The 19,722-nt window shown below is 38.8% G+C and overlaps 1 protein-coding gene across 1 annotated transcript in view; it reads left to right on the top strand.

Moving 5' to 3' along the window:
• Positions 1-15,977, top strand: part of galnt9 (polypeptide N-acetylgalactosaminyltransferase 9) — a 140,524-nt gene extending 124,547 nt beyond the window's left edge. Inside the window, exons 7-11 of the mRNA XM_036143973.1 lie at positions 2,216-2,401; positions 3,835-3,972; positions 8,280-8,375; positions 14,727-14,894; positions 14,990-15,977. Of these exons, the coding sequence (XP_035999866.1) occupies positions 2,216-2,401; positions 3,835-3,972; positions 8,280-8,375; positions 14,727-14,894; positions 14,990-15,136 (735 nt within the window). The 3' untranslated portion in view covers positions 15,137-15,977. The remainder of the gene's footprint in view (positions 1-2,215; positions 2,402-3,834; positions 3,973-8,279; positions 8,376-14,726; positions 14,895-14,989) is intronic.
• Positions 15,978-19,722: the final 3,745 nt, after the last annotated feature.

Here is a 19,722-nt window from a genome sequence, read left to right as displayed (position 1 = left end):
GCTTTTAGAAATGACATTTATGCAGTGCCAGGTTTCTTATATAACTCGGAGCCATAGTGTTGTAGTATCAGGGATTTCTGGTTGTCACCGGTAACTCTCTGAGGACTGCATTCTTGAGCTGTAGGTGGGCTTTATGAAACATATCCTGCTTTTTACTCACTTCAGCAACAATACAACAAAAATAATGACCCTGGTAATGACAACAATATAATAATAATAGTAATAACAATAATAATAATACTACTAATAATGATTATAATAATACTAATAATAATAATAATAATAATAATAATAATAATAATAATAATAATAATATTATTATTATTATTATAATTATAACAATTATAACAAAGTGGTAACAGTAATCATAATAATTGTAACTCTTAATGTATTGTCAGGTTACAGTATGATGCAAAGCTATTACTTCCCAGTTATGTTTTTTACAGTAGATAAGAGCTGAGCAGTGACGAAGTGGGATTCCCATCTACTACAGGAAAACATCTGATGCCAAAAACCTGAATCTAAACGTAAGATAGTTTTGGCATATAAGTGAAAAGAAATGCCTACCAAGCTCACATTTAACCAAAACACTCATTTTTGTAAGTACAAAAATGGTCAAGCAGTTTACACACTATTCACCATAGGTCACTTATATTTGTTTTAATAAGTGGCTCATGTTCGAAGATCAACATAAACATGACACAATAGAGTAAATACACATATTTTCCACAAACCACCTGGACAAAGGAAAGAGGAAAGGTTGCTGGTTGCTTTCACAGTTCAGAAGGACATAGGAAAAAAAGAGATTATTTTTCATATAATGTGGAGATGATAATGTACGTGCGCTTATGGGTTGTTATTTCATTTGATTGTCAACTCAGCAGCTTGTATTTGTGCAATTCTTTTTTTTTATGAAAATCAATTCAAGTCAGAGTTTTCTCATAAGAATAAGCAGATAGCAATTGTCGAAATATCGATTAGGAAGAATTCAAACTCACAAAGCAAAGACTAACTCTCTAGTACTCGTATTCACTGGACAACTAATATAATCACCCTGAAATCTCTATGCAACCCTAATGTTTAACAATTACATTCTAAATACATTTATTTGTGTATTAAAAGCATGGTAAAGAAACGCCTCTCAAGGCAAACATTGTTACTTACAGTTGTGTTAAATCTCTGAATGTCATGTTGATATTCAGTTTTTATTGATGTGTTGAAGCATTTTCTTCCAGAGTTGAATTATTATACAGGATTGTAACAGGGATTGTATTTAAATGCAATAAGTGAGTGCAGAGGGTAAAGGTTCTAGTGGATTTCCTGTAATCCACACAAAATCTGGATCTAAAGCAATTGGCAGAATCTGTGATGAGCGTTTTACAAGAGATTCGACAGAACTGGTAGTTCTGGTTGGTTTCCTACCTTTTCAGTATAATCCCTAAATGTTGAATTAAAGTGAGATCAAGAATTAGAAAGACCATTCCAGAAGGGGGGGGGGGGGGCTGCACAGTGGTATCACTGTTGCTTTGGTTTGAATGCATGGAGTCTGCATGTTCTCCCTGGGCATGTGTGAGTTCTCTACAGGTACTCGGGCCTTCCTCCCAAAGTCCAAAAGCACGACAGTTAGGATAATTGGTCTCTCCAAATTGCCCTTAGGTGCAATTTGTTGTTTATCCTGTATATATGTCACATGTGCTTCAGCAGTTTGTTGGTTCCTTAGTTGTTCCTTACATCATAAGCAATATGATTTGGGGTTTCTTCTAGACCTTGGTAAAGTGTCATTGTCCAGAGTGACTTCTCATTCATCACAGTTGTTTGAACTGATTATGTTGAAATCTGCAGATACCGCTCATGAATGAAAAATAAATCCCCAAAAAATTTCAACCTGTGTACCCTGCTTCTTTTTTTTTTTTTTTTTTTTTTTTTAGAAAGATTCCAGTTGTTTTGTTCATTTTTCCAGCCTGATGTCCCAGATGAGTAAATGTACAGTATCTTGAATACAGATTTCCCTTCTTACAGATTTTTCTTTTTATTTACTCAGGTTGTCTTGGTCTAATATAAAAATTTGTTGATGATCTGAAACACTGAATTATACAAAAAAAAAAAGAAAAACAGCAGCAATCTCTGTTTGCCCCAAATATTTTTTTCATGGCACTGTAAACGTCTCCTCGGGACTCTATATTTGATGAAAACCCTCCTTCTTTACGCCTTCCAGGTGTGGCAGTGTGGAGGGAGCATGGAGGTCCTGCCGTGTGCCCGAGTCGCCCATATCGAGCGCACCAAGAAACCCTACAACAATGACATAGACTACTACGCTAAACGCAACGCCCTGAGAGCAGCTGAAGTGTGGATGGATGAGTACAAATCCCACGTCTACATGGCCTGGAACATTCCCATGAATGTAAGCCTTTTTTTCTGTTTTGGATCACTCAGTCCTTGAGTAGCCTTTTTCCACCCTCTCTCCTTACATCTCTCTTGTTCATTCAGACCTGAAGGCCAGGTGAAAAACTAATCAACAGCAATTCAGAAGTCACATTTCATTCAGCCTGACCTTCACACAGGCAACAGGCTGAGTTAGATCAACATTCAATCTCCCACCATTTAAAGCAGAGCATCACCAAGTAAACGAAACAAACCTCATGTCAGTTTAGCACAATTGCTTACAAGAGCCTTTTGAGATGGGTTGCAAACTACTAAACAGCTGCTTTTATTAATGGAGAGTTTAATATTGAATTATAATTCCCTCCTTCAGCACTGAGAAGGAGATGATTATAAATCAAGGACAGCTAAGACCTCAAAAGGCTCCCTAAAACTACCTGTTGAATTATAACAAGCAGCTACTGCTCATAACTACTATGAATGCTGCCCTAAAAAGGAACCATATAAAAAGCCAGAACAGAACTCAGCAAGCTCCAGCAGGAATGGTGGAGGTACTGTGGGGAAGTGGTAGGTGACAAACTAGCCATTCCCAAACACAGTGGTATAGCATGTTATTACCCTAGCTGCCCTGTGGTGTGGAGTTATTTTGTGTACAGTAAAGACCTAATGCTACGATTATTTCATCAAACCCCCTCCAAAGTCACCCATACACACTCACAGATTCTTGTTATTGTCTATGGTGCCTGCTGAGAGCACAATTACTTTGAATGGAGAAGGCTTTATGATTCACCACAGTGGGCAGCCCCCAGTCCAAATGCCAAACAGCAACTCGGTGAAGCTGTATGTGTGTGTTGGTGCTCTGGTAGCCGATAAACAAGTGTTTATTTCCAGCTGGAATTTATTATCGACCCGTGTTGGAAGTAGGATTTATACAGTAGCTGCCAATTGAACGGGCTTTGCTGGGAAACAGCATCTGGTACCAGCTTTGTGTGTTTCTGTGTAATTAATCTCTATGGGATGACCACTACTCTTTGGATATGGTTGCTATATATCGTAACTGTACCTATTCTCTATGCATTCATTTCCATATGAGTCCAGATTAATGCAGGACTCTATGTGCACATATCGGTATGCATATCGCGTGCGTGTCAGAATTAGGCTTGAGGCATTTCAGCCATTAGGCCTTCTCCCAATCAATTCGGAGACCATCCTCCATAATGCTATCTGGCCGTGAGCGCTCATAATCAAGCAGTTGATTAGAATTTGCTAAGTACAGATCATGTCTAATGGAGGAACAATGAAGGTCTCACATGACAAGTGCATTTATTCATCTCTTACCTAATTGTGTCTTCTCAACACTATATAACTTGTGCATCTTCGTTTCCTGCTACATTGTGTGCTGTGCATGACATTTTTTTTTCCCTTTCTTTGTCTTTGTTTTGAACATGTTGACAGAACCCGGGTGTTGATTTCGGCGACGTCTCGGAGCGTGTGGCCTTAAGGAAAAGGATGCAATGTCGGAGCTTTCGCTGGTACCTGGAGCATGTCTACCCAGAGATGCGGATCTACAACAACACCATCACATATGGCGAGGTGAGACAATAGCTTGCTAAGGGGATTACTGAAAATAAACTGAACGTTAATTTAACCACAGTATCAGCTGTGATTCTATTACAAGGGAAATAATAGAATTAAGCTCTTTTTAAAGAGGATGCTGAAGCAAAGGTGGATAATTAGATTCAACAAATGATCAATAATGGAAATTAGCTCTTGAGAACCTTGTTTTTTGTGATAATCGTCCTAAAATAAAATCTGCCAGAAACAGAGGAACATGTTTCCAAACTCTGAGTGAAAAATGAAGGGAGACTGAGGGGTCCTGTCAGTTGCCCACCGACAAGGGGGGGACTAATGGGTCAGCTGTCCCGGGCCCAGGATAGGTGTGTGTGTGTTTGTGTGTGTGTGTGTGTGTGTGTGTGTGTGTGGGGGGGGGGGGGGGGGGGGGGGGTAGAACTGGAGCTCTGAAAATTAGATTATAGGCAGGTATAATTTTTCAAAAAAACAGTTTTTTGAAAATGCAGGCTAGTAGCTTTAAGCAAAAAAAAAAAAAAAATGCTAACTCTGCTAGCATGCACGACTGTCATCTTTGCACTGTAAGCAAATGTTAGCATTTTAACTGAAGTGTTCCCTGTCAAGATCCTTGATTGCCACGCCAGGAAGTCCACCCTGCCATCAGAATGCATAAAGAACTGAGGCACCCTCATGCCTTTGAGTGAAAGTGAATTAAATGTATATATTTTTATTGTATTCAAATAACTAATGACACAAGAAGATGACCAGCCACACAATATTACACTGATTGTTTTATCCTTCATATCTCACATGATAGACAGAGGCCACGACTTGACTGTATCAGGTCCAGGGTAAATTTCTAATGCCGCCTTGGCAGAGCAACGTCACTGCACAAAATTAGATACAATTTCCCTATAATGAGTTTTAATTAAACACTTATTAGTTTTCCATTTCAGCTTGATTGTCTTGTGCCTGCTTGAACACTCGGCACAGTGGGGGAAGAGAAGCTTTTGATGGCAGGTTGAAGGATTGAGCACACTCCTGAGTCAGACATTGTTTGCAGACTTGCTGAAATGCACAATTTTTAATTCATATCCATTTTGAATAAGTGGAGACTCTGGAAAATCAGTAGGCCCAGCATGTCAGCAGTCACTCAAATTAGCTTTTACATTGATCAAATTTTAGGGGATTTTACACCTCCTTTGTTTCCCCCGCTGCCTATTTTTGCTCCGGTATCCAGCTAATGGATTTCTCAGAGTGGCATGCACTCAAGTGGCACAATTTCAGATCTGTCGACAAGCTGGGAAGCGGTTACCTTGCATTGCCACAGAGCAGCTGCAGCAGACGTGTGTCCCATCTGTCACTAAGCATCAGCACTGCACTGCACTCAGCCTCGCTGTCCAGACCGGCCAAGTGGAACCTTCCCTGACAACAGCACATGATAGATATGTCACAACCTGGAAATGAAGCTATGCGCATTCAAATCACAGAGAACTGAAGCCCATACTAAATACACACCATCTTCTAGCCTGGAGGAGAGGAGACAGAACTAGGACTGGTCACTGCATGATAACATCCTATCATGACCCGGCCTTCACGATGAGGTGAAGCTTTGTGACAGCTGTGTGAATAAGCCATTGTGGACCTACAGGAGGCATTGCAGCATGCACACATAAAGAAATGTCTGATTAAAGGTGCAAGACAAAAATAGTGGCTTGCAAAAGAATTAATACCCCTTGAACTTTTCCACATACTGTCACATTACAACAACAAATATAAATATATTTTAATAGGATTGTATGTGAAAGACCAACACAAAGTGGTATACAGTCGTGAAGTAGAAAGAAAATTATACATGATTAAACCATTTCTTTTTACAAATGCAAAAACTGAAGTGTGTGGTGTGCAAAAGTATTCAGCCTCCTTTTCTAAGTGCAACCAATTGCCTTCAGCAGTTGCCTGGTGATTGTTAATGACTGAAAAGAGTCCACCTGTAGGTGATCGAATCTCAGTACAAATACAGCTGCTCTGTGACGGCCTCAGAGGTTGGTTAAGAGAATACAGGGGAGCAAACAGCATCATGAGGTGCAAGGAACACACCAGACAGGTCAGGGATAAAGTTATGGAGAAATTTAAAGCAGGCTCAGCTATAAAAAGATCTCCCAAGCTTTAAACATCTCACAGAGCACTGTTCATTCCATCACCCAGAAATGGAAAGAGTATGGCACAATTGTAAACCCACCAAGACAAGGCCGTCCACCTAAACTTACTGGCCGAAGGAGGAGAGCACTAATCAGAGATTCAGCCAAGAGGCCCATGGTGACTCTGGAAGAACTGCAGAGATCCACAGCTCAGGTGGGGGAATCTGTCCACAGGACAACTATTAGTCATGCACTGCACAAATGTGCTCTTTCTAGATGAGTGGCAAGAAGAAAGCCATTGGTACAGGAAAACCAACGACTCTAAACTTAAAGGGCTACAAGACAAATCAATAACAGGTTGCTTACAGTTGGTGATGCAGAAGACACAAGGGCAAGTGCAGTCAGGGCTGGAGGGTAAGCTTGAGTGCAATGGTGGAGTTGGAGGGCAGACAAGACGCAAGCCAGAGACAGAGGAGCTTGAAGGGTGCTGATCCAGGATCAGGCTTTGTAGGTAAGTTATTGCCCAGGAGGATTAAACTGTGAAACCAAGAAGCTTGCTGTGGCAAACAGGAACAGATCCAACAGGTACCACAGCAGAGCACACTCAGCCGTCGAATGACCGGCAGCCAGATCCTCTTATACACCAACTGATGATAATGATGCAGATCAGGTGTGGAGACGGTTCCAGCAAAGCTGGCTCCATTGTGCCCTCCTGTGACCCGCTAGATGTAACACACAAGGACTACCACAACAAACCCCGACAAAAAGAGGGCATGATTTGAGTTTGCCAAAAGGTACGTGGGGGACTATTGAAATGTACAGAGGAAAGTGCTCTAGTCCAATGAGACTAAAATTAAACTTTTCTGCCTGGAAAACGCAAAGTCTGTTGCAAACCCAACACATCCGATCACCTCGAGAACACCATCCCCACAGTGAAGCATGGTGGTGGCAGCATCATGCTGGGGGGATGTTTTCCAGCAGCAGGGATATTCTGGAGCAGAACCTGTGTCAGTCTGTTTGTGGTTTGAGACACCCGACTCGTTTAAGGGAGACATTTAAATGTGTTGGGATGGTCTAGTCAAAGTTCAGACAAAACATGAACTGAAAACAGAACACAAACGTTACCATCAGATTAACTATATAAGAGAGAATTTAGGCATTTGAAAAATCATTAAATTTACTTTCACTCAGGAAGATCCTGAGTGAAAGATCAATTCTGCCTCCATTTACCATGTAAACAAGGCATCTGCTTCTGAGTGAATACTGCCCCGTGCATACATGACAACCTTTTAAACAGCCTTTTCATTAACTGCTATGAAATCTTTTTTTTTTTTTTATTTGAGTAGTTTAAAATTAAGATAAGATAGGATAAGAAATTCCTTTATTTTCCCACAATGGGGAAATTCGGGAGTTCCAGTGGCAATGACACAATTACACAATTTTAGTAATAAAAACAACAAGCTAATCTAATGTTAGTTCTTAAGCAACAGGGAATGAGCATATCAGAAAGGTCAAAATAAAAGTACCAGAGTAAGTATTGCACAATTATTGATAATACTGCATACTTGAGTAAAAAGGATGAAATATTCAAGTTAAACAGTGGAAACACAGTGTAGAAACACCAGCCTATTTACAGAACGGAGGCCAGAATCCAGTTTAATTCCCCTCTCAGACTAGCCATTAGTTTCAGCCTCTGGGACCAACTGATCTGGATTTATACTAAATACAAATAACAAATTAATTGCTTTTTACCTTTTAACAGAACCCCGCCTGGAAATGTCTGAACTGTTCCCTTTAGAGTAACCAGCAAAAACCCACCTAAAAGACTACCAAACATATATTTCTAAGTTCACCCCCAGTAACTAATATGATGTTTAACTTTATTTAATTTATATAAATTGTTATTTTATTTAACAATTTATGGTTTTACCCTCCTTAATATCCAAATCTAAGTGCTGATCAGTGTGTGTCAAGCTGTTTAGTGTTGTAAGATAGGTTAAAGTACTTGTCTGCCAGATAAGGTTAAATGTTCAGCTGAAAGATGCAGAACAATAGTTATTATTTGAATATTGCTTTGGGTTATTACTTTGACTGATTCTTTTTTATATTGTATGTGGTTTGACTCCTTATTGATGGAAACAAATCTTGATGTATGCATCTGTCAAAAGTGCCTCTGTGATTTCTTTCCAGGTCAGAAACAGTAAAGCCAGTGGTTACTGCCTCGACCAAGGCTCGGAGGACGATGACAAAGCCATCCTTTACCCCTGCCACGGCATGTCCTCCCAGGTCAGGCCCGATTTCCTGTATCAGCTGGTTGTGTGTGTATAAAATTCATTGCTTTTTTGGAAGACAATTTTTCACAAGTTTGCCATTGATTAAAAAGTTTTTATTCAATTTTAGATTTAGCACTCCCCTCTAGAACACTGGATATAATTATTGTCCTCTTTATGCTTTATGGAGAAAAAAATCGAATGTAATATTATAAGCGGTGGAAAGAGAAATGCGCGGCTTGCCCGTTCTTTTTTAACAACTTCCATCCTCACCCCCCACTTTCTGTTGAAGCTTTTCATTCATGAATAACAGATTGTCTTCTGTAGCAAGTAATCCAGTAGCTATAAATTTATATAACATCAGAGATGTATGCAGAACACGCATATCTGTAATTACTTAGTTTTAAATTCCTGCGCAGACATCACCTTATGCTGTGCATTTAAGTTTGCCATAGAGAAAAGAGGAGAGCACTGTGAAATCAGAGCTTTGGTGCTAAATCATGTTTTGATCCAGCAGAGGTTGTTGTCACAATACGTTCCCCCTGCTGAGAGTTTAAACCATCCCCAAGCTCTGATCTGACAAATACTGAAGGGGTCTTTAAATCCTTCACATGCATTGCACACACTCATACTGTGGAACCTGAGAAAGCTGTGCCGTGATTGCAGACTTGTGTAAGCTAAACAGAAATTCCTCTTTTGCAGTGAAATGTTTTTGAAATGGTGTAATAATTTAGGTATTTTATTAAAAAGTTTACTCTTAGAATAATTCTGCCCATTAAAACAGTGTTTGAAACTGTAAATTAATATTTATTATTAATGCCTTTTTACCTCTGACATGTCAGTGTTCATCTGATCCAAAAGCTATGGAAAACCTGAAAGTAAAATTTAAAATTTCACAAATAAAGGTAAAAGCTTTGATGTGTGAGATGTTTTATAAAAATGCTTCTTGAAAATGACATGAACAACCAGCCTTTTATCAAGTTCTTCATTCAGATGAGCACTATCAGACATTTTTTGCCAATTTCTAATTTCTGGTTTTAGAAACTTTTTAACCTGGTCATAACAATTTTAGCCAATTTCAATTTCTCTTTATGAACTAAGAAGGTATAAGAAAAGCATTCAAAACATATTCTTATAACCTTGCTGTAATTGCTGGTTGATTTACAAAGTGTTGTTGTAGGTGCTCAACTCGCTTATGAAATATGCTAATATTCACTTCCCAGCTTAATATTGAATTATAATTCCCAGGGCAGCTGTAGCTACTAACATAGCTCACCACCGTCAGGGTGTGAATGTGTGTGTGAATGGATGAATGACTGAACTGTAGTGTGAAGCACTTTGGAGGTCGTCAAGACTAGTTAAAGCGCTATACAAGTACAAGCCATTTCAATCAAGCTCAAAACTGGATCATCCCGGTCACCAGATGAGTTCTTGGTGCATCTCTTTTTTCATTTCCAACCCTTCATCAAAGGCCAAGCTTTGCTGCAAGTAGTCAGACGTACTGCAAAAACAGATCAACAACCAAAGAGTATTTTAGAGAGGTAAACCCATAGCAATACAGTGCTAAAATTACCAAAAGACAGGACAATAGGTCCATATAGGTGTGCCCCACCCAGCTTTCAATGTGGCAAAAGTGAGTGACATATCATAGAACATATTTATATACACAAATATCCTTGTAAAGTTATTAAAAGTCATCTATGGTTGTTTTTTGTAATAAACACATCTTTTCTTAATAAACACATACCTTCTGTCAGGTATTTTCCCCCAGTCTCTAAAAACAGCAATTATCTAACCACTGCTGAAAAGCAACAATTTGGACAAACTACTTCTGCAGAACTACATGCCCATCTCAAACCTCCCCTTTATCAGTAAGATTATAGAAGAAAATGTGCTTTAACAGTTAAACACCTTCTTAACAATGACCAGCTGCTTTGACATTTTCCAGTCAGGTTTCCCTGCTCACCACAGTACAGAGGCAGCCCTTGTCAAGGTGTTTAATTAGAGCCATATAAATGCAGACTGTGGAAGGACCACAGTGCTGGTACTATTGGACCTCAGTGCAGCATTTGATACTGTCAATCACTCCATTCTGTTGGAGAGCCTGGAAAACTGGGCCAGCCTTTCTGGTACAGCACTCAACTGGTTTAAATCCTATTTAAAGGACAGGGACTTTTTTGTGTCAGTAGGTAATTTTACATCAGATACGACAAAAATCACATATGGGGTTCCCCAAGGGTCCATCCTGGTTCCGCTCCTATTCAATATCTACATGCTCCCTCTAGCTCAGATCATAAAAAAACAACATCAGTTGCCATAACTATGCAGACGACACACAGCTCTACATCACCATGTCACCAGGTGACTATGAACCAGTTCAAGCACTGAGTAAATGCTTAGGAGAAATCAATGCATGGATGTGGCAACATTTTCTACAATTGAATAAAAACAAAACTGAAGTAATAATTTTTGGGCCGATAAAGAAGCGATAAAGAGTTAGCTCACAGCTTTAGTTGCTTCCGCTAGTAACCACTCATCAGGCCTGAAATATGGGTGTAGTGATAGACTCAGAACTGAACCTCCAAAAACATCTAAGCACAATTACAAAGTATCACATAAAGAACATCTCCAGGATTAAAGGACTAACGTCTCAGCAGGATCTGAAGAAACTAATCCATGCGTTTAACTTTAGTCAAATTGATTACAGCCACAGTGTTTTTACAGGTCTTCAAAAAAAGTGGATCAGACAGCTGCAGCTGATCCAGAAAGCTGCTGTCCCTTCCTCACTAAGACAAAGAAAGTGGAGCACATACCCCCAGTTCTAAAGTCCTTACATTGGACACCTAGATCTCAGAGAACAGACTTTAAAATAATTATGTTAGTTTATAAATCACTTTAGCAGCTCAATACATCACAGACTTGTTATCAGTGTATCAACCCTCCAGACCACTAAGGTCTTCTGGCTCCAGCCTACTCTGCAGACCTAGAACACGAACCAAACATGGAGAAGCAGCATTTAGTTCCTATGCTCCACTGATCTGGAACAAACTCCCGGAGGACTGTAAAAGTACTGAAACCCGGAGTTCCTTTAAATCAAGGTTAAAAACCTATTTGTTTGGAGTTGCCTTCAAATGTTAATGTGGAAGTTTGTAGTCCAACTTATCTTATACTGTATTTGACCTGCTGCTACTATTCTAGTGCAATGTGACTGCCTCTGCAATGTCCTCTGTCTCTGTAATGCTTTATTTCCCATGTTTGTTTTTTGTTATATTCATGTACAACCCTTAGAATCATCTTATTACTGAAGAGTGCTTTATAAATAAACTTGCTTTGCCTTTTGAAAAGACTTTCCATTTAAAATTGAGTCACACACAGACCAGTTCTCTCTTAACTATATTACATGCACAAACAGTTAGATTCAGGTTAAGTTACATATATTGCAGTTCAGTCCAGTTAATTTCACTTCAAAGATGCATAAAAGTACAGAACGGCCCTTATCTCTGCACTAAATTTCCCAATCATATTCACTTACAGTTGTTCAATTATACTTGGCATTTTTGAAATACTGAAATGTCTTTTTGGTGCCTTCAGTCGCCCCAAACAGAAGCCTTAATGTTGATATCAGAACTCTGTGGGGGCCATCCCATCTGTTACTATTTGTTGTTCTTTTAGCTGCGCAAAGTTATTTTTAACTCTGCTGTATGTTTGCAGACATTGTCACACTGAAAAAAAAAATACTTTGGGTTACAAATTAAATCTTTCTAATGGGGCTTTATCATGAAGATGTTAAAAATCAAAATGCCCCAGCCTTATACAAACTGAGGATGTGTATCAAGAACTCCTAATATTATCATTAATGCTGTTACATATGGGTCCAGTGTATGGTTCTGCAAGGGGCGAGCAGGGGTGGACATCCAGTCAGATTGTCCTGCTTGTGATGTGAAAACTGGTCTTACTTGTAATACATGATTTATACAGCTCAAAAAAACATAAAGTAACACTTAGAGTTACACTGTGCTGTTTAAGTGTTCCCTTTATATTTTTAAGCAGTATATTTCTAGGGTGGCAAAATATGCTGTACCGGGTTATTTAGTTTAATGATTTACATCAGGAAAGAATGAGGTGAATTGGATCGTATTTAAATCTAGTATTGGGAACACAGAATCCAATAGTCAGGTGTAGATGTGTGACCAACAGGACTTTTAGCTCTTTGTACTGTTTCAAGATACTTGTGAGTGTGTTTAGGATGCAAAGGAAACATTGAAAAACTAGGGCACTTCTAGTTAGAGTGTGTAAGAGGTATTCCAAAACAACCAGCTGAATAATGGATATATGTGCTCAGCACAAACATTGCTTAGACACCAGAATAAATGAAACCAAATTGGAGTTTCTTTTTTTATTTGTTTTCTTTTTATCAAACAGAATCCAGCTGGCTGTCATGCAAATGCTGTTCATACATAAATTTTCTTCAACTTACCTTACTGCAAACCACTCTTGACTGAAACATGTTTATTTTCTGTTATTTAATGGAATATTACAGAATATTAATATATTGCTTTGTAGGTCCCTAGAACACTTTTGTGCTGACCCAAATGGAGAAGAACTTTGTGCCTTTGAATCAATTGATTCTAGTGATGTGGTATGTCTAACATTACAGTAAGCAGGTAGAACTCTACTTCATGGCAGATTTACTAAAGATACAATTGAAAAAAAGAATGTTTTAACATGCTTTAATGTAATATGGTTTTCTTCCAGGTATCCTTTTTTAAGAACTCAGTCACAGATCATGTTAGTCCAGAGGACTTTTTATACTTTTTAATATGAGTGATTAACATTATGGACTTATTCAGTCTGCTAAAGTGGCAACATATTGAATCCAATGATGTAATAAAATATATAAATCTTGATATAGCTACATTTGTCTCACAGCATGTCATATCACCATACTAATTATAATGGGTCAAGAGAAAAAATACACATGATCAGGACTCGCATTCTATGGTTACAGTTTTCTCAAACTGATGAAGGTTTGTTGTAATAGAAAGTTTAAAGCCTACAGATGACTCTGGCTGAGCCAGGAGAGAAGCTGTTAAAAACACTGACATGCAGATACACCGAGAAGAGATCTGCACTGTAACTCAAACACTTCAAAGATTTTCTCCCTTTCAACTGTTTGGCTCAGACGTTGGGTAAATTGGTGTCTGTGTGATATCTTTGAACAGCTTATCAGAAGCAGAACCCGGGACTACTGTGCATGTTTGCCAATGTGATTAAACCAGTTCTTAGTTGTATGGTTGATGTGTGTTTGTTTGCAGCTTCGAAACTTGACAGATTTCGTTTGAAAAATGCAACAGAAAAGAGCACATTGAATGATTCCCATTGCAGCATCTTGTTGCATCAGTCACCTGATAGTGTAACAAGGGCTTAACACTTAAGTTTACGAATCCCACACTCTTACAACATACTTTCCTGGAGATGTCTACCTACTTAATTTTTTGGCTATTGAAAGTTTCCCTTTCAGAGGTCAAGATTTATGCCGAAGACACACAGATGTTTGACTTTGTCCACATTAGATTACACCATAAACAACACACTGTCATCAGGGGTACTTGGAACGTATTGGTATTGAAATGCAGCCATTCAGTGTATCTCAGCAAAGTTATTATTTTGCATAGTATTACATCTGAATATTAATGGAAGTCTAAATGTATTTAGATTGCCATTGATTTAGTTAGAATTTGTTAGTTTTTAATTATTTATTTTTCTACTTTTTTAAACATACTTCTTTCTTACAAAGAGAAGTAATTCACCGGTATCAGTTTTCAAATTCAGTTGTAGGATTCTTAAATTTACACCCTAAAATTTCCCAAGGAACAAGCAGAATAGTGTGTAGACATTGCAGGGTTTTAAGTAAGGGGATACTGCTATACTTTACACCTTCTAATCTTTGTCATCTAATTTTTCAGCAAGGATTGCTCCTATAAATAATAAATATTGTCTTTGCTCTAAATTATGTAACAGATGTGATCAGCACAAACCCTTTTGTGCGCAGCATCAAACAACATAGGATCAAGTTTTGGTTCGTGGAAATGTTACATAAAGAGGCTATCGTTCCATCCAGATCAGTATACTTCAAACGAACATGGAACAAATTTACAGATTCTTCTTTGGGTCTTCATTATTAGATTTTCCTTTTCTAAATAAATGCTCTGAGCCAAATAGATTAGACTAGGAGTAAACATTTAATTGAAATGAAAATTAGCACATACAAAAGAAGAGAAAGAATAGGACCTAAATCTCAAACAATGAATCCCACTACAGTATGTTATTTCATTTGTGTAACTGATTGGTTCTCTGTATGTTCCAGCTTGCCCGTTACTCTACAGAGGGTCTTCTCCAGCTCGGACCCCTGGGGTCGACCACATTTCTTCCTGACACAAAATGTCTCATTGATGATGGGAGAGGACGCACTCCCAGTCTGAAAAAATGTGATGCTGTTTCAAGGATTTCCCAACGGCTTTGGGACTTTACACAGGTAAAAAAAAAAAAAAAAAGGAATATTAATAGTAGCATTTTAGGAAACGTTACTGTTTAAAATGTGGTCTTATTTTCATGCGGCTTTTGTTGCAGAATGGCCCGATTATCAACAGAGACACTGGTCGGTGCTTGGAAGTGGAGATGTCTAAAGATGCCAACTTTGGTCTTCGCCTTGTGGTGCAGAGATGTTCGGGTCAGAAGTGGATGATACGGAACTGGATCAGGCATCCCAGGCACTGAGGAAACGCTGTAATTTCTGAGACACTTTGGCCAATATTTGCAGTTGCAGCAGACTGTTAAGGGAGGAGCAGAAACTGGTACATTGCTGCAAGGTGTAGGATTTCACACTAGAAATTGTAAAGCACGCTGACCTCCACTCGGGCAACAGAGGTTATGCTACAATGAGTCTTAAAGAAGAACATGATCAATGTATATGTTCCCCTGAGCTCTGTCCTCACACCACACCTTCAGGCAAGCTGCACTGTTTGAAACGGCCAACCTTTCTGACATTCAGCCATATGTATAGAGCACATCCCCTTTGTGCAGTCTGGTTCAATATTTCACAGTGGTGAATCTACTGTAAAACTCTCCCACCTTAGGAGAAAGGAAGACATGTGGGTCTTTTTTGGGTCTATGGACATTAACAAGGTGGGTTGGGGTAAATTAGGAGAGATAATTGTTACCAATGGCCAGATGAAACTGAATCTTTTGGGAGTAATTTTAGGAAGAGGCTATGGACATAATGTGCTGCCATAGCAGGACATGTAATAGGCTTCAGAGCAGCTGGCTATTATCCAATCAGGAGGAACGTTACCTGTACTCACACAAACTGCAACACTTCTTTGTTTCTGTGGACTGTATGGCTCACTGTGGACGAAAGCAATCATGTGCCTTTTGTTTATTATTTTTCAGCTTCATCTGACCTGAGAATGTCAGCCCCAAAAGCATGTATAAAGCTATTTGAAAATTAAATTATCAACCATGTATAAAGCCGTTTAAGGATAGTAATATATTGTAAAAATGAAATAAAAGTGGAAAGTTGATAAATGTCCTCTAAAAACAATTAGAGGATTAAAATCACTTTTATTAGCCGACTGTCTTTCGTTTTCAAAATCTCCATCTATTCATTAATACTTATTAGATTTTTTTTCTCACTTTGTGCTATCATTGTGTTCCGTGAATACCTGCATTTCCTTTTGTATGAGGCAAGCTGCCAACTCTGACAACACAATTGCTTGTCTTTTGTTGAGGCAGCTGTTACAAACAGCTCAAGTCTCCGGCACGTTTGTGTCCCTCCGCAGCTCCGCTCTAATTGTTCCAAATCGCAAGCTGGAGGGAGGTTCTTCAAAAGTACACATATAGATTTTCAATGACTCAACTCACATAGAAGTGTCTTTTTTTTCCCCAGGTACAGCCAAAATAGGACAGAGTGGGGGAGAATGACAAAACAACAACCCCCGTATGACTAGCTTTTAACTAGTACAAACACAGACAGTAGACCACCAACGGGTACTACGAGGAGTGCCATGATCAGGACCTCGAGCCGATACCCAGGATCTGACCGGACCATCCCTAGTTCACATTATCGTCAGAATCATATACATTAAGTATATGATTAAGTATATGATTCTTTAAAATCGTACCAACATGAAAAATACACTTAACAGATACCGCACGCACAAGCATCAGTAGGATCTACAGTAGTTTCAGGAAGAAAAGAAGAATATCTGAGCAAACAGGGAAATTCAAAAAGAGGAAATTGTAAAAGTATTGTACCTCATTATAGTATAATGAGGTATAGTATATATACAGCATTGCAGTTTAGAACCTTTATTAACTTCCACACTTGTCCAAACCTCAGAGTCCTTAACAACAACTTTGTTTTTTGACGGAGCCAGACCTCCCCCTTAAAGACACACCACATATATTCCTCCGATCAAATAGTTCCGGTACTACAGATCTATAGTAGAAAATGACTGGGCTTGAATGTAAACACATCAATAAGATTAATGGCAAAAGTAAATCATCTTAACTCTTATGTGTAACGAACAGGACCAGAGGACCCAGAATTCAGCTAGACAAACAGGTAGCGATTTAAGACACTTTATTGGTCAGCAGACGGGCAATAGGTCAGAACCGTGATGACACAGGCAGGCAGGATGATTGAGGGGATAAACCAGAGTCTGTAGTCCAGGAGCCGGTCGTGAGTCAGAGCCAGGTGATCAGAAATCCAGAGACAGTCCAAATCAGAATCCATAGGCAGAGTCAGGGCACAGAAACAGGTCAGGGATCCAGGTGGCACAGATAAACAGGTCCGACAGGGGAAAGGCAGGCTCTGAAAATCAGCAGGCAGGCTTCAGAATGCTGGATCAGACTGACCAGTGGCTCGTAATAATCTGTCACTAGTGACTGGTCTGAGTCAGTGGTGCAGGTGGATCAGGTGAAGACTAATGAGAAACGGGGCGGAGCTGTACAGGTGTGTCAGGTGGAGAATCAGACCATCACTAGTGCTGAGATCGTGACATTATGAAGTCTAAATGAAGTTTGGAGGTCAACAGCTATTGACTCAGCAGAAAGTTGTCGAACTATTTGCACTATGTGTGTCACGCATCTTTTGACCCTGCTCAGTGACTTTGTGTGTTCTAGCACTTCATGGCTGAGTTGCCGTTATTCCAAATCACACCCATTCTAGTTTAGTCTGCAAGTTAAAGAAAGAAACACTGCTGGACAGTAAACCTCCAGCTAAGTCTGGGCAATATGGCTTGAAAATAAAATCCACAATTTTGTTTTTACTGGATCTGATTAATGCATTTTCTTCTCTATTGTTTCTTATAAACAAATTGCTGAAATTATTTTTTTTAATTTACTTTTATTTCATTAACCACATCTGGAAGTTGACCTGAATTCAAAGTTAAACTTATTATAAGCTTTAAAAGATGGCAAGCCCCGTCATAGTAAATAATGAAAATATAACACAAACTGTTTGCTTCTAGTTGTATTACACATCTAAGAACTGGCTTCAATTCACCTGTGTAACTTCACACCAACTTAAAAAACAAGTAAATGAATAAATTGTGTCTCATCTGAGGGTAAAAAGGTTTCTTCTTTGGAGTATTTGACAATATATTTTCCTACATATTTTTTCAAAATTGCAATTTCCCCTTCCAGGACTGATATAGAGTAAAGTTTCATGAAAGACCAGAAGAGTGCACTGGCACAAAAAAAAAAAAGAACTTGATTTAGCAAAGTTAAATCTTCAGGAGCTGCAAATTTTAATTAATTGACAAAATCGCCCAGCCCAACCTCCAACCCAGTCTCATTTTTTTTTTTTTGCAGCCTAAAAAGGGTTTTCCTTCAGGATTGTTCTGTATTTAACTCAACTTCCCCATCAACTGTGATTGCTGTCTCTGCTTCTGAAAAAGAAAAAGTTCCACATTTATACTACCACCACCGTGGTAGGGGTAGATGCAGACATGTATCAGACTGGCAATGATTTGTCTTCCTGATGCTGGTACTTCACTGGTGTTCTCTAGCACACCTCTGAAGCCTTCAAAGAACAGTTGCATTTAGGGTGAAATTAGTGTTAACACAGTTTTCAGATTTTTATTGGTAAAACATTTGAAAACTATGCCACTTTATACTGCTACTTGACAATCCAACATTTCTGTTTGTTGATACTTTACATGAAATCCCATTTAAAATATAATTTACAAGTAAAAAATGAATGCAGTGGGAGGAAAACTTTTGGCAGCCACTGTATGCTCCTGAACCTGTCTCTTGGTTAAATTCTTTTCATCTTTTATTCTATAATCTGTAGACTTTCTTGTTAAAATTTTTTTTTCTGAAATGTTAAAATTTAGGTTGTAGAGGAAACTTCTGCTATTTAATGGAAGTCAGATTTAGTATTTGCATCATGCTAAATTAACATTTATATTGACTGTCCTTTTTCTACTAACAACATATTGAAAACAAAAAATCACACCTGATCTGACATGATTCAGTGCATGGACAGCATGTTTTAGGCTCAAAAGAGCTGTCAGTACTAAGCACTGAACCCATTTGTTAGGTTCACAAGAGTCCACCATGTGTGTCCAAACGTGTTTTCCACTGCCATCCAGCCTGGATACAGAGTACATTTCAGTCTGCTATGGTAAGTGAAAAGACCCTTTTCCTTGGCTTAGCCATGCTTTCTAACTTCCATATTCCAAAGGCCCATTTTAATTTGGTTTCCACCTGGTTGACCCTGAGAGATTGCCTCTACTTGCCACTGTGTTCCGCTTCTTTGGCTCTAATCATTTCATATGAGCAATGCATCATCTGCGTGTCCTCTAAACAAAGACCGCTTCAGTCCTCCCAAGGTAATATCTTATTCAGGTCTCCGACAGGGTTTACAAACAAACTGCCAAGGTAATGTCTCACAGCCCCTGTTTTCAGAAAAAAGCCTGGACCAAGAAATTATTCCAACAATACGGTTTCCTCAGACTTAACACCTGGAAAATAATGTTACCACTCCAGACAGAATGTTTGATTCAGCAGGGTACTGCTCTGCACCACACTGGCTTGCCTGTGGAGTCCATTTAAAACGTGCTGCTATGAACTGTGATGATGACAGCAGAGGCTAAAAGACATACCACTGTATTTCTCAAATACTCAACAGTGAATGGTCAAAGAAGCTAATGTATAAACTAATTTAATTTTGCATACATTGCTGTTTGAGCTGCACAGGAAAGGCAATTTTGCACCCACTGTCCTTTCGAACAAATCTTTGACATTACAAAAAAAAAAAAAAAAGGTTTTAAGAAAAAAAAATCACTTTCAAGGTAAAG

This window comes from Fundulus heteroclitus, chromosome 12 (genome assembly GCF_011125445.2).
Source record: "Fundulus heteroclitus isolate FHET01 chromosome 12, MU-UCD_Fhet_4.1, whole genome shotgun sequence".
Classification (NCBI taxonomy): domain Eukaryota; kingdom Metazoa; phylum Chordata; class Actinopteri; order Cyprinodontiformes; family Fundulidae; genus Fundulus; species Fundulus heteroclitus.
Note: the sequence above shows the minus strand (reverse complement) of the source record. Positions and strands in the feature narration are given on the sequence as shown.